Raw genomic sequence first — 16178 nt, forward strand, 5'->3', positions numbered from 1 at the left:
TACTCAGATAAGATCTTTTTACAGTATTGTTGAATGATGGTAGAGATTAATAACGTATCGTGATGGGCGTAACTTAAAGTCAGGAACTTTATCCAATGTTTTAAAACACTTAGGTCAGTAATAAATGCAAGTTAGGCTAGGGTAAATGATAATTTATTTTTTATTCAGTTAGAATATATTGATGATTGCTGAGTTAGCGAGTCTGTTAGTCAATTTGTCAGTTAGTTGAGGATTTTATCCAAGAGGAAGGAGTATGGCGGTTGATAGTTTTGTATCTGGGAAAGTTGAATGTCGGAGACGTGGAAAAGGATTGCTATGGAAAGGGATGTCAGTACATTTTTACACATTTAGAATCGCTAGAAGACAATAAAAATAAATTATTTTTGATTAATTTACATTCTAAAATCTTAATTACTTAGGCGCTACAGAATGTCAGCTTAATACGAAAAACGTTTCTTCTGTCATCCAGGCACATCAGAAGAAACATAAGTTTTTGGAACAAAGACTACTTCATCAAATCCACATAATCAGATCAACTATATGTAGGATAGTCAATTATTTTTTTCACTTTCAATGAATTACAGTGCTCTTCATTTTATCTCGGAATGCAAGAAACACACTTTCGGAAGTGAGCGGCTTAACATGTACCCAGTGTCTGAAAGAAACACACACACACAACACAGTTACACTGTGCGGATAAAAACAAATATTTGAAAACTTGTTTTATTTCTTACTTTTGCAGAATTGTACGACGAAATCAACTCTTTTCCGAGTGCTATAAAAATCATATATATTCCATCTGCGTCTGTCTATGGATAAGTACCACAGATATGAATAGCACGCTTTTAGCATTATTTCTGTAGTTAGGCCAATCGTTTGGTGAACGTAAGGTTAGTACGTCGAACGTGTAGAGCCTTAAGTGTACTAGAAATTGGATTCTCATTTTTACTGAATAATTTAAAAGAACTCTTCCAACGGTATAAACAATTACAACAGTATAGAAGTTATGAGTAAAGACATTTACGAATAAATACATTGTGAAGCCATTTGCCAAGGGCATACATCGTGATGAGGTTCCCAAATGATACACATAGTAACAGGTTTAACAATATACTCATCAAAAATATTTTACAACGTGTATGCTATACGAAGACATTTAAAAATGAGACACATGATGAAGGTGTTTCCACAGTATAAACATTATGAAGGCGTTCATAAAGTATACACAATATTAAGTCTTTAGTGTATGACTCCCGGTAGAGGGCTTAAAAGGGAAAAGAGGTCTGACAGAGATTAACATTTTCTGTTTTAAATTTACTGATTATTTCACGAATAAATAATTGAAAATAGAAGAAAAATACTTTAAAGTTTCACATAATAATAAAAGCTAATTAATGTGGATGAGAAAAACATTTTGAAATAGAACCACTAAAGTAACTCGTGAAGAACACATAGGTGTACAGATATTGACAGTAATTTGAAATAGAACCACTAAAGTAACTCGTGAAGAACACATAGGTGTACAGATATTGACAGTAATTTGAAATAGAACCACTAAAGTAACTCGTGAAGAACACATAGGTGTACAGATATTGACAGTAATTTCAACACAATTCAACAGTCTATTTTCTTTCCTCATACAGTAAGAAGAAAGAAAGGTTACCCCTTAGCGAAACTTGAATATTTATTACACACTATACTTCCTGACGATGAACTCTATGTCGCATTGTCAACACACTTTTGTTTAAGTATGATTAAAAGTGCATGCCTTCCAGTGGCACAGCGACATGTCTGCCACCTTACAATGTCAGATGCCGGGTTAAAATACTTCTGGTGAGCAGAGCACAGATAGTTCATTGGGTAGCTTTGGATTTAACTTAAAAAAAAAAACAGTAAAATTACATATGAAATTTACATAGAGTTTCTGTATAGATATCGAACAAGAATAATTATGATATTTCATTCTATTAGATGTTGAGCCACTCACTGTTGGAATAGCAGCAGAGGTCTATGTTGCGGAGATGCGGATCCGTTATAAAATTGCCAGTCAATATCTTAATGTAGATATTGAGCGGTAGGGCGCTGCTCATTGGCTGCATCCCTTTTACTTAACAGCTCATAGTTAGGAACGACAGCAGAGAGACACACCAGCTCTGTCAGAATTAGATAAAAAAGTACATATCTAAAGTTATTCTAAATAACTTATCATTAACTTCTAATCCGCTTTTAACAAATAAAACGAACCTTTTTATACCTCTTCTTTTAATTCTAAAATTTATTGTTAAGGTACTGTAAAAGTTCCTTGAATATTAATTGCTACAGTGACAGAAAAACTTAAGTCACGTAACTCGTAAGATTTTTTTTTATTATTTTACTAATAAACATCTGTAGAGTTAATGTTAATGTTCTTTATGCGTCACTTTTAAAATTAATATTCATGTGTCACGGTTTATTGGACTAAGAAGTTATTTTTAACAATGATATTTTTGTAAGTCAGCTTCTCATAACTTGTATTAACACAGAAAAATCATTGGATCCGTTCGTAAGTTAGCTTCTCATAACTTGTATTAACATAGAAAAATTATTTGATTTGTTCGTACATCAGCTTTTCATAACTTGTATGAACATAGAAAATTCATTTGATCTGTTCGTAAATCAGCTTTTCATAACTTGTATTAGCATAAGAAAATCGTTTGATTTGTTCGTGTATCAGCTTCTCATAACTTGTAGTAGCATAAGAAAATCATTTGATTTGTTCGTAAATTAGCTTCCTATAAGTTTAATTAATATAGAGAAAAGTGATTTGTTTTTTCGTACATTAGCTTCTCATAATTTGTATTAATATAGAAAAATCATTTTTTTTCTATTCCAAAATGAAAAGGATACATTATATGTAAGTGAATATTAAAGTAGGAAAAGTGCAGGTGATGAATTAATTTTGTCAACGAACAGTTTAATAAAGATATTATCACGTGTTTTTATTTATATTTTCACTAACGTGCGTTAGACACGAAAGAGAATGAACTTACGTTTAAATCCACCGATTTTTGAAGTTGGAAATTCTTGAAAAAAAAATGATTTAGATAATTCAAATTCCCGTCGCGCCAAACATGCTCGGCCTTTCAACCTTGGGAGCGTTATAATTTACGGTCAATCCCACTATTCGTTGGTAAAAGAGTAGCCCAAGAGTTGGTGGTGGGTGGTGATGACTAGCTGCCTTCTCTCTTGTCTTACACTGCTAAATTCGGAACGGCTAGCGCAGATAGCTCTCGTGTACCTTTACGCGAAATTCAAAAACAAACCCTTATTTCTTTTCATTGCTGCTGCTTTCTGCCCTCTATTGTCAAATGAGTGAAATAAGTACAATTGACTTTGTACTGTTTTTATTTTGAATTTCACGCAAAGCCGATAGTGGGTGTCGAGATTTTTAGCATTATAATCACTAAAATTAACTGCCTAGCCATAAGCTGGCTACTCTATATAAATATTATGTAAAAACGTTTAACCAAACTTACAGAATGCGGACGAGATATTTTTTTCTTTAAAACGTCGACGTTTTGTGCTGTTTGACTTTTATTTAAAACAAAACACTAATGTATGTTATTCTAAGAATACTTGTCTTTTTGTATAAGATTTTTTTAAATTTTAATGTTTTTATTTTATTTTTTACTGTGAATAGTACTGTTGAAGTTTTCTTTTATTTTTAAACATGTTTCACCTTTACGTCATACAACTCATAAGCTGCAAATACAATTCAGTTCTCATTGATGTTTTTTATTTCCGTTTTTGTGCGACATCTGCTTAACGACTTTAAACTAAAAAAAATGGAATTTTATTATTACTGGTGGGCAGATGAAATATGATTCATTTTCGCATAGCGTTTGCGAATGACGCCACTAAGTTTAATTTACGACCCGGGCGTGATCTAACGGTTAGCATGATTGTATGGTGAATTATAAGATTCGTTGTTCGTGGACCGCTGTCGTAAAAATACGCTCTGCACTTCTGGACTATGGGTAGACTATGAGAGTGACTATTAAATCTTACATTTTGGTTAGGTAAGATTATATAGTCTAAGAGTAAATGGTGGGTGTTGTTGATTAACAGCTTTACCTCTAAACCACTGGTTCTCATTCTTTTATAACAAGCCCCTTTTCGCACTGTTTGTATTTTCTGTGATATCTATTCATAAAATACACAGATACATAGCTGCAGAAATAAACTAATATGCCACTGTCACGAAAGCTTCAAACGTAGTGCGCCATCTATTAAGATAAACAAACATGTAAATATACAGAAAAGAAAATGTTATCTAAAATACGACTTAAATACTAAGAAATGTGTGTATGGACATTCCACGCCTTCTCTCGGTGTGGGCGTGTACCACCCAGTTTGAAAACTACTGCTCTTGTCTATTGATTTAAACTTAGAGAAGGTTATAACCCTATTTATTACAGAGTAACAGAAAATTAAAATCGCTGATTTTTTCTAAGGAAAGGTTATACTGTATGAAGGAACTGTTCAAACTATATTAAGGCAAGTCATATTATGTGGCAATTTTGTAAATGAATTATGACTTTGATCTAGGATTTATGCCCTTCACCCAGCAAGGAGCATGGCTTCCGGTTATTCACGCAATGACTAGTATAGGGGGTTTCCAACGATAGGACTCTTTTTACAGTATAAAAAACAAATAAAAAAAGCGTGTTGGAATTTTGTTTCTCAGTTTGTAAAACTATAAAATAATCAGTAGCTATTATATTCTAATAGTTAAAACTTACTTATATAGTTGTTATATTTACTAAGAACCTAAAAACCATAAGATCTCAGTGCAGATATCGTGTATCTTAGACAATGAGCCTTGTATTTTGTTTGGATGACTATCCTGATGTCTTGTTTGTTTGTTTTGAATTTCGCGCAAAGCTACACGAGGGCTATCTGCGATAGCCGTCCATAATTTAACAGTGTAAGACTGGAGAAAAGGCAGCTAGTCATCACCACCCACCGCCAACTCTTGAGATACTTTTTTACCAACGAATAGTGGGGTTAACCATAACGTTATAACGCCCCCACGGCTAAAAGGGCGAGCATGTTTGGCATGACGGGGATTGAAATCCACAACCCTCAGATTACAAGTCGAACGCCTTAACCCACCTGGTCATACCGGGTTCTCCTGATGACTTATGGATGGAATAAAAACGTCAAGAATAATTCTCATATAAAATTCACTGTTTTCCATTTTGAGTATATTTAGAAGATTTAACGTAATATAGTCTTTGACAATATTATAAAAGTTAATTTTAAATAAGAGTCAAACTAAATGCTTAGCAGCTGGACTTGTTAATAATATTAGTAATTTTCTGAAGGAGTGACGTCTCTCTTAACGAGAGGTTGTTTATTTATATTTTTAGTAACGTTTACCATACCACTGTTGGCCCTCTGTACATGGAGTTTAGTATTCTAACTTTGAACGGATCAGAAACCCCAATTTTCAGGAGGAGCCAGCTCTCATTTAGAACTACTAATAAGAGGGAGATTAAGGAGTCAGCTACAAGGCTACTTTTATAATATGCGCATTGCTAAAAGTGCGAAGAGTGTTTAGCTTCTTACTAGTACTCGAACCCTGGATTTTCTCATCCACAGCGTGGTACAATTAACGAGGTTGCACTCACTTGTTCCTTTACAAAGATAGAAATACAGAACTAGGAACAATGAAATCAACTAACCACATAGCAGCAGGGCTAAGTTAATAATATGAAAATAATTTTCAATATCGAGCGATACTTTTTATCTCCAACACATTTATTTACAAACTTACAAATATAGCACTGTATAAACATCTATTAGGTCTCTCTAAAAACATAGACACCAACATACAAACAGTGTAGATATGCAGTATATTTCGATCAATATTGTGCCATTGTTTTATATTATCAAACTCCTTAGTTATTTTCTGTGCACGCTTATTGGTTAACTGCTTTGTCCTCGTTTGAGCTATTAACGAACAACAACCAATAAGATTCTCTCGTTCAAAGAAACTAGACTCACTAGAGTGTTAAGTATAAAACTCTAATCAAAACGTGCGTTTTCAAATAAACTGCCAGGGGTAAATACTACTGAATTTAGAAGCGTTAGATGAACACGTAAGAAAAATTCATTTAGAATAGAATAATTTTCATATCTACAAAACGTTATGTTAGCTGAGAAGATTTATTGGATCTTCACCGTTGTTTTACAACTGGTTGTTGATTCCACAGGGACTTATGAGAAGTTGTATTATAAGCTGTTGACCGGTAGCCGGCAGACGAACAACATCTTGGAAGTTCTGGACACTGTCCAAACCATTGAAGAGTGTACCTTAGTTTGTAGTTACAGGACCACAGCTTGTCGGGCTGTTAATTTCAGCTACAAGAGTAAAGTTTGCGAGCTTTTAACATTCGTGGGAGAAACGGCCAATATTACGAATGAGCCCTTATTTTCCGTCTGGTCTCAAATGGTAAGGAAAAAAAAAAGGATTTCACTTCCAAAATGGCGTTTATCAAACTTGACGAAGTTCAGTATTTATGTAGAAACTACAAATTGAAGCATGTTAGTTTACTTTTAGATAATTACACAACTTCTTAATTGGATTTTATTTATTATAGATCAAACATTCACTTTAAAATTGTTAATTACTTCTTGTTATCTTTGTGGCTTAAAATAAACTTAGAAACTAGGTGAAAAAGTTGAAGAATATTACAGTTATATTCATTAAATGTAAGAGGTCAACATTTGAATTACTTTGAGAGAATCCAAATACAACTAACCTTGAAATGAAACAACCTTTTGCATAAAATTATCAAATATTAATATGAAGCAAATGCATTTTACTTTGCTATTATAGAAACAAAACTGCAAATTTTAAAAGTAAATATTTCTTAGATTTCAAGATATTTTGAAGTTGCAACATAGCATAAACACAATTTATATTTTTTAATGAAAATATTAATGAACATTAAGTTTTCTCTCAAATTTTAAATGTACATGAAATACACGATATTTGGCCTTCCAGAGTATAATCTTGATTTTGTATTGTAGCTTATTAACTTTAACGGACACCCAGAAGACAATTCTAAAGTTATTCTAAAATCTTCCAATGAATAAGCAGTAAGTTTTCGAACCTCCAACGCTAAAGTCCGTAGTTCGATTCTCCGAGGTTGGTAAAGTAAAGATGGCCCAATGTGCAGTTTTCCTCTGGGAACAAAACAGGAAATATAAAGAGGTTATTCTAAAACAATGTAAGAAGCGCAAATTTCTTGATGACTCTAGGAACAAACGTGTCCATTTCATAATACAAATATTTGTAATGCCCCCCACCCACAGTGGTATGTCTTCCGATTTGTACTGCTGTAAATCAAGTTTTGTTGTGAGTAGCGCACATATATCCCCTGTTTTCTTTCCCCTGACGTTCACGTACTTGTTTTTGTCTTTCAATTTGAGACGTAGTTTGTCTTTCACTTATCGTAAGCAACTGTTTCGGGAATTTGAAATGGAAAAGACGAAATTCGAGGAAATATAGCGTAACGCAAGCAGCGAGCTAAGACTAATAGTTTTCCATGTATAATCAGGGTTTAGGGTTCTGTATGTTACCAGATCCATTCTTTATCGTTTTCACTCAGTGCTGGACTCAGTGCTAGGTATTCCAATTTCTATCACTCATTTTTTTTAGCCAAACAATATTTTTTTTTGTTTAAAAACATTGTCAAATATTATATTTCAAAGTTCAATTTTATAAAGTTTACCTCTGAAGAAGAAACGGCTCAGGTTATAGGTTTCTTATGATTTTGTATTGTTTGTTTTTGAATTTCACGCAAAGCTACACGAGGGCTATCTGCGCTAGCCGTTCTCAATTTTGCAGTGTAAGACTAGAGGGAAGGCAGCTAGTCATCACCACCCACCGCTAACTCTTGGGCTACTCTTTTACCAACGAATAGTGGGATTGACCATCACATTATAACGTTCCCATGGCTGAAAGGGCGAGCATGTTTGGTATGACGGGGATTCGATTAATCTTATGTGATTATTTAACATTTAAGATGGGGGCACATCGACTTTTTAAACACATCTTTATTTTTCTGAGCTATTTATGCACAAGACTGTTTATGGGTCATGAATTTGTTAGTTACATGTCCTTAATAATATTAGGAGTTACACGAAACTATAATACAAAAATTCTATCAGTATTACAGTTTACCTTAGTAATTACTACTGGAGTGTTCTACATATTTCACACAGGAAATCAGTTATTTCACCAGAAAGTTTTGTCCATTCTTTACATTGAATGTTGTAACAAGCTAAAACGTAAAATAGTTCAGTATGATGCGATGTGTGGAATTCACCGGCAAAGAAGCCAATCGAGTAAGAGTTAACATGGTACGTACGATAATTGTGGATGCAAAGTGATGTGGTTTTCTTTCTACGAAAGTTTTAAATCACAAAATGTGTAAGAAATTAAAAACTAGAGACTCAAGCAGAGTTTTTACTGTTACTAGAAGACAAAACTAGTAAACATAATTCACAATCAGGAAGACCTAATAAATCAAATGTTCGGAGATGTTAGACGTTATAACCTTATAAACTATGTTATTTGAACGACTTTATTCCGTGATGAAATGCGTTAATCATACGCTTACGCCTTCCCGTGGCCTAACTTAGAAATGACTCGCGATAATTCAACGGAATATTTTGCGAGTAAGAAGGACAGTGTAAACTTTTAGTTATGGTCAGACTGGAGAAAAAAATCCACTTAGAGCTGAAAGTTAAAAGCCAAGGCCAGTGTCGTTATCAACTGGTGTTTTCACGAATGAAGGCACCCTCTATCTTTCTAAACCTTGGACTCAGTTTGTCATGATTAATTTAGCTTTGCAGTGACATTATCCATTGATTTTGCTTTACTTTCCTAGTCCTTTGTCCGTGCCCCTCGCTAGTACAGTGGTGTGTCTACGGATTTACAACGCTAAAATCAGGGGTTCGATTCCCTCGGTGGGCTCAGCAGATAGCCCAATGTGGCTTTGCTATAAGAAAACACACACACACACCCTTTGCCCGTATGAAGAGATATAGGAGTAGGTACGTGGAAAAAAAGGTCCTATGAAATATTTGTGTTTAATAACGTAGTTAGCACAAGCTGAACATTCAAGTTAATATTATTTTCGTTTATTAAGTTTTATACATGTTGTCGGAAATAATTACTAAGACAAATTAAGATAATGAGAAATGTGTTTAGTGACGTCATCTAAATGCTTCTCTTCCTTCTTCTAGTTTTTGCGTTTACAGAAAACTTCAAGAATATTTTAAACTTGTTTTTCTACGGAATCTACAGCAAACTAAATACAATGTATACCACAGTTATTATATACATGTATAAAGACACTATAAACTATTAGACTTATTACTAATATACAAAAAATGGGCCAAACATGATTTATAAGAAATGATAACACGGAAGGTTGTTTCGTACAATTCATCAGTGATGCCTATCGTTAGTACTTTCGCAGAAATGTAGATTTATTTCTTTATTAAAGTATTGACTTCCTGTTGGGTTCCAGAAAGATTTGGAATATAATGTGCATAGTCATGACATTAATGGAGTTCTTGGACTACCCCATCGTTTCTGACCAAATAAGAATTCTGAAATATTTATAACGGAAACCCCAAGTTTTTCTGTTCTTTACTATAAGAACTCCACCCTAGTAAATTCAGGTCAACGACTCGAAGTTTCTGAAATATTAACTTGAGTTGACAGTCCATAATAGCTTTATGGCTAAGTTAATGACTGAAAATTATCACGCAAGGACTATTGATTCACCAAGTCTATTTGTTAACAACGTAAACAACTTAGGATCAGAGAAATATATATATAACTTTTTTCTCATAAAATTCTACACTTTATTATTTTATAAAATACATTTCAAAGTCGATATTTTGATAACAAAAACTTCCGTAACAACCTATCTACTCAAACCAAAACACAATCTGGCAATAAACACAGGTAACTATATATGCCATTTTTACGCTACTACTTGTGGAATTAATAATACAGTAGTGCCTCGGTTCTCAAACTTAATCAGTTCCAGAAGGCTGATCGAAAACCGATTTGTTCGAAAACCGAATCAATTTTTCCCATAAGAAACACTGTAAATTAAATTAGTCCGTTACAGACCTTCAAAAATTACGCATTATGAAGCATTTTAAGTAAAAATATTGCTTATTTATATCTGTATAATAATACTTATATGCATAAAGTCAACCACAAAAACTATAAACACAATTAAAAAGCAATAAATGAAAATTTAACTTCACTTTACCTGTGCTGAGGAGAGTGATGGCGTAAGTGAAAGGTGGTGAGGAACGAGGAGAGTAGGAGGGTTATTATTGTTTAGAAGGGGAGTCACCTTCCATAAAAACGTCAGGTAACTCTCCTTCTGGGGTTCTTTCTCATTTCTGTCTCTTCGCGCCATTACAACCTGCTTGAGACTCACTGGACCTATTTCTCACTGAAAACTTGTCTCATGAGGTTTGTTTCTACCTGCATTTTAAAATGTTTCTGATGTAAGACATGGCATTGTCATTGAAAAGGTTTATGCTGCGGTTTGCTACAGCTTTATCAGGGTGAAATTTTCCACAAAACTTTGTAACTCTCCCCATTTTCCACACATTCCTTGATCAGTGAACTAGAAGTATCCTCCCTTCCCTCCTCCTCATCTGAATACACTTCCTCAGTTGCCTTTTGTTGCTGCTCCTTCTGAAGGTCTTGGAGTTCTTCCGTGGTGAGCTCAGTGTTGTGGTCTTCCACCAACTTTTCCACATCATCATCACTCACATTTAAGCCCATACACTTGCCTAGTGAGACAATATCCTTGACAACAGGCTCAGCCTCAAAACCTTCAAAGTCTCTATTTGCTACTGAATCTGGCCACAATTTCTTCCAGGCTGAGTTCATGGTCCTCAAAGACACTTTCCTCTAGGCTTTGTCTATGATCCTCAAGCAATGGAGGGTATTAAAGTGATTTTTCCAGAACTCTCTGAGGGTTAACTCTGTGTCAGAGGTCACTTCAAAGCACCTTTGAAACAGTGCTTTGGTGTAAAGTTTCTTAAAGTTCGTAATGACCTGCTGGTCCATAGGCTGAATGAGAGGAGTTATGTTAGGGGGCAAGAGCTTCATCGTAATGAAACTGTACTCCTCCACCAACCCGTCCTCCAAGCCTGGTGGGTGAGTAGATGCATTGTCCATCACAAGAAGGGCCTTGAGTGGCGACTGTTTTTCCATGAGGTAATTCTTTACACTTGGAGCAAACACTTCATGGACCCACTCCATAAAAAAATCACTATTAGCCCTCCATATGGCATTTAGTTTACTTTTCAGGACATTATTTTTCTTAAAACCCTCGGGTTCTCAGAATGGTACACAAGCAAAAAGCTTAAGTTTTAAGTCCCCACTTGCATTACTACATAACAATAGAGTTAGCCTGTCCTTCATTGGCTTGTATCCTAGCAGTGACTTCTTCTCCTTGGTGATGTAAGTCCTCTTTGGCATTTTCTTTCAATAGAGGCCTGTCTCATCACAGTTGAACACTTGTTGGAGAATAAAACCCTCAGCTTCTACATAGTCCTTAATTTCCCTAACAAATTTATCAGCAGCGTCTTTATTAGAACTGGCACCCTCCCCATATCTCACCACACTATGTATGCCACTTCTCTTCCTAAATTTTTCAAACCACCCCCTACTAGCCTTAAAGGCATCACTTGTATAAGCACTCGTTTAAGGGTGTTTTTCAGGAGATCAGCATGCAACTGCTTTGCTTTCTCACAAATGGTGGTCTCGGAAATACTATCACCAGCTAATTGTTTTTCGTTTACCCAAATCAACAACAGTTTTTCTACCTCTTCCATTGTTTGTGATCTTTGTTTCGTAAGCACAGTCACTCCTTTTGTAACATCAGCTCCTTTGATGACCTCTTTATTTTTCAGTATGGTGCAGACTGTAGACTTCACCATACCAAACTGTGTAGTAAGGTCAGACACGCGAACACCACTCTCATACTTCGCAATGAGATCTTTTTTCCCCTCTATTGTGGCTCTAACAACTTTTCTTTTTGGTTTACTGCTTTCATTATCCTTCTTTGACCCCATGGTGGCTTATTTAATCAGAATATTTAGAAAAACAAAAAAACAAAAAGAAAAACGAGAACGTTCACAGCAGATTTTAGCGGAGGTGTGAACTGAGTGACAGGACAGGTGCGGGTAAAATGTTTTGGGCAAGCTTGGCGTGGGCTGAAAATGGTCGAAGGGTCGTTCGGGTCATCAGTCGGATTATTTCGGGGGTTCGGGCCACGACAGCTTGATTCGGGAACCGAGTTTATGTTCGACAACCGAGACATTTTTTTCTCAAACAATATGTTCGAAAACCAAATTTTTCGAGAAGGAGGTCGTTCGAGAACCGAGGTACCATTGTACATTGTTTTATGACTTGGGTTCATTCAATGCTAAAGACATATGTGGAAATAAACCCAATAATGTCTCACGAGGTTGGGCTGTTTTGGAGAAATAGGTTTTCTTAAATTAATATTATAAGCTACCGATGAAAAATCATATGTATAATAACAAATAAAAGTTAATACAAATATATATATATCAATCATTGCAACAAATACTATCAACGAAAGTAAACGCTAAAAATATAAAGTAATTCTTACTTTTGGATCAAGTAAATTACAGTTTTTTAATACTATAAACTAATCCCACAGTCCATAGATAATCTTTTTAATAGAAATACTATTAGAGTTTATGATTTAGTGTTCTGATTTAAACGTTCTGTACTAGTTACTAGAGGGAGTTTTGATATCACGTAGTGATGTGTGACGACTAGAGCACTGTATATGTGTATCTGACAGGATGTCTCGAATATTTCTTAGGCTTTGACAAGAGTAATGCGATAACATAAAAACATCAGAGAGAGTTGTTTTTTAGAAAGTTAGTGAGTCGTTTACGTTGTTAACTATCGATTGCTAAGTTAGCGAGTCTGTTCGCCAACCAGTGTTTTGTTTGTGTCATTGATACTGAAATAAATTTAACAAGTAACTGACTATTTAGTTTTATGTGTACGTTAGGCCTATCGCTCGGTGAGGTTGGAGAGCCTTGCTTGTCGTGGACTAAAGTTTCCATTATTTTTTACCATTCAATTAAAATAAACTTTATAAGAGGACAAACGTATCTTTAAAAGTAAAAAATTCAGTCATGATATTACACTTTTCATGTAACAAAAATTTTGACTAAAAGTTTTATTTTAATATGTTTAACTTAGACAAATGTCCTTGAAAAACAACTTCGTGTTGTATGAAAATACAGAATGAAATAACTTATCCACATTTCTTAAAAAAGACATTATTTCAAACACAAAGTAAAGAACACGATAGTTATAAATATTTCTGACCACCTGTCTATCCTGTATTACCAGTAGTGGTTTAGCGGTAAGTCTAAAAGTTTATCATGCTAAAAAACCGAATTTCGATACCTGGGGTGGGTACAGCACAGACAAACCAATGTGTAGTTTTGTGTTTCAAAACAAAGAAACAGGATAATCTATTCTATATTAAAAAAATTTCATAAACCGAGTATGGAGTTGGGATCATTCGTAGTTAACTTTCTTAGGTGTCTGACAGTCTTCCAGTGGGATAGCGGTAAGTCGTTGGATTCACAACACAAAAATCAAGGGTTCGATTTCCCTCGTTGGACAAAGAAGATAGCCAGATGTGGCTTTACTATAAGAAAGCACGTGCACACACATACACGTATTCGACGAAAGTGAAAGCATAGTGTTTAATGTAGTTATATATAAATATCTGATAAGACAGTGTATCTGTACAGAAACAAACAAATAAAATAGGAGTAATAATATATTTTCACCTGATACTAGGGATCGTACGTTATGATGAACTCTTAGGTTTATGCTATAAATGAATCATTTAATTACAGATAGGAATGTAAAGTCCATTTTCTGTCATTAAGCGGAAAGGATACACAATAGGCTAATTGTGCTGTGCCATCCACGTGTATCGAAGCCCAGTTTATATCGTTATAGGCCTTCAGACTTACCGCTAAGCTACTAGGAAACTATATATATATTAAGAGCAGCCTTTTTTCAAGAAATAAAAGATGTATAATATTGGAATAAAATTGGTTAGCAGAAAAATAATTTCTTTAGGCATATTTGTTGCTAAACGTAGTTAACTGATCTCTAGGAAACTTGTAAGGACAGGCCATGCCATCATGGAGGCCACTGTATTGAGAAAATGCCTGATCTACGTGACTCTAATTGGTTTAAATGTGATTGCGGGTTCTGGTTCAGTGGACTCACATGTGAAATGCGTAAGTTTATTATCCATTACGATAGTGATTAATCTATATATTGAAATGTAGTAAGAAAATAAAAACATTTTGTTTAAAGAAATAAAAAACAGAATTATGTGAACTAATATGATGTACATATCTTTCGATTATATTAATAATTAACGTTGTGGTTCACACCCAGGAGCTTCTCTTGAAAGTAACAATATACATTTAGTGGAATGATGCTCACAATAATTGAAGCAAAGTTCTTTTAATAGGTCTAACCTATTCCGCGTTGAGGAAGCTGATAAAAAGCACGTGTATTTTATGTATATGTAACAACAAGATGCAGCATTATGCAAAGTTTCTACTAAACCCAGAAAAGATTAAACGGTTTTTTCATTAAGAATTTTTTTCTCTCATTTAAAACGTTTTGGTGCTCAAACGTTTCGACGAATCAATCTTTTTAATTTCAACACTTTAGAACATTGTCACTTTTTTCTTGATGTTGTTGTTTTCTGCCAGGAAAGTTTGATGTGGAAATTTCTTATTGATGAAATGTTGCTTCGTCCATTTATCTGTTTGGCTTTTTTTTTTGATAAAACTAAGGTGAAAGGACGACAACTTTAATTTGAAAAACTAGAAAATATAACTATGAAGTTTATGTGTTCTGATAAATGTAACTAACCAGTAGGGACTCGAGAGAATAAGTGTTTCAGCTTTAACATTAAGAGCATGATGTTTGTTCGTACGCCATCAAACGAAGTATTACAAACTTATGTCTTGCAGCCGTTCCACCTTATGTGCCATTCAGAAACTCTTTCTTCAAGCTGTCCGACTCTAGAATGATGTGGAATCAGTCAAAAACAGCGTGTGAAGAAGTAGGAGCTAAGTTGGCTGTGGTTCCTGACTCCGCCACCAATGACTTCCTGAAAAACCTAATCAACACCACGTACCAGGGTTTTCCAGCGAGCCACTGGATCGACGTTAGACGTTTGAAAGAGTGCAACTATACGACAATACATGGGTTTACTGATTGGGCCCCTGGCCAACCTCTCTGTAACTACGACTGTGTCCACTTATGGTCGGCCTCGAACTTGATGTGGGACGACACTGACTGCAAGCATCTGTTCAACTATATTTGTGAAATCACATTTTTTAACCATCAAGCTGGTTGTTCTATCATTTTAAAAATGTATGGTCGTTCTTAACTAAAAAGAAACAGATAGATTAAAAACTAAAGAACTTGTAAGTTTGCTGGTTATTTTTCTAGCAGGTTTTAATATTAGAAAAATAGAGATGGACATTGAAAACATCACTGCTTCGCGTCTACTACTAATATGTAAATTTTATTACGTTTATATAATGTTAAAATATAACTCTAACGGAACATTTTCCAGTAAAATAATGTAATATATATATTAAATTTACTTTTTAGGGTGCTTCAATAATAATATAATACACTTTAACACCTCTGTTATTGTTTCACACCTTGTCACTGGTTATTTATTCTGTGTTATTGTTTCATACATAGTAACTAATTATTCTGTGTTATTGTTTCATACCTAGTCACTAATTATTCCGTGTTATTGTTTCATATCTTCTGACTAATTATTCCGTGTTATTCTTTCATATCTTCTCACTAATTATTCTGCGTATTGTTTTATACCTTGTCACTAATTTTTCTGTGTTATTGTTTCATACCCTGTTACTTATTATTCTGTTTTATTGTTTTACACTTAGTCACTAACTATTCTGTGTTATTGTTTTATACCCTGTTATTGATTATTCTGTTTTATTGTTTCATATCT

General features: G+C 34.4%; 1 protein-coding gene across 1 annotated transcript; it reads left to right on the forward strand.

Annotated features, from left to right (window-relative positions):
* Positions 1–6081: 6081 nt before the first annotated feature.
* Positions 6082–15598, forward strand: LOC143231517 (brevican core protein-like). The gene is made up of 3 exons (XM_076466043.1): positions 6082–6496; positions 14280–14406; positions 15157–15598. Exons 1-3 carry the CDS (start codon positions 6194–6196, stop codon positions 15576–15578), a joined length of 852 nt encoding a protein of 283 aa, XP_076322158.1. The 5' UTR covers positions 6082–6193; the 3' UTR covers positions 15579–15598.
* The last annotated feature ends 580 nt before the right edge of the window (positions 15599–16178 follow it).

Source organism: Tachypleus tridentatus, chromosome 11, assembly GCF_004210375.1.
Source record: "Tachypleus tridentatus isolate NWPU-2018 chromosome 11, ASM421037v1, whole genome shotgun sequence".
Classification (NCBI taxonomy): Eukaryota; Metazoa; Arthropoda; class Merostomata; order Xiphosura; family Limulidae; genus Tachypleus; species Tachypleus tridentatus.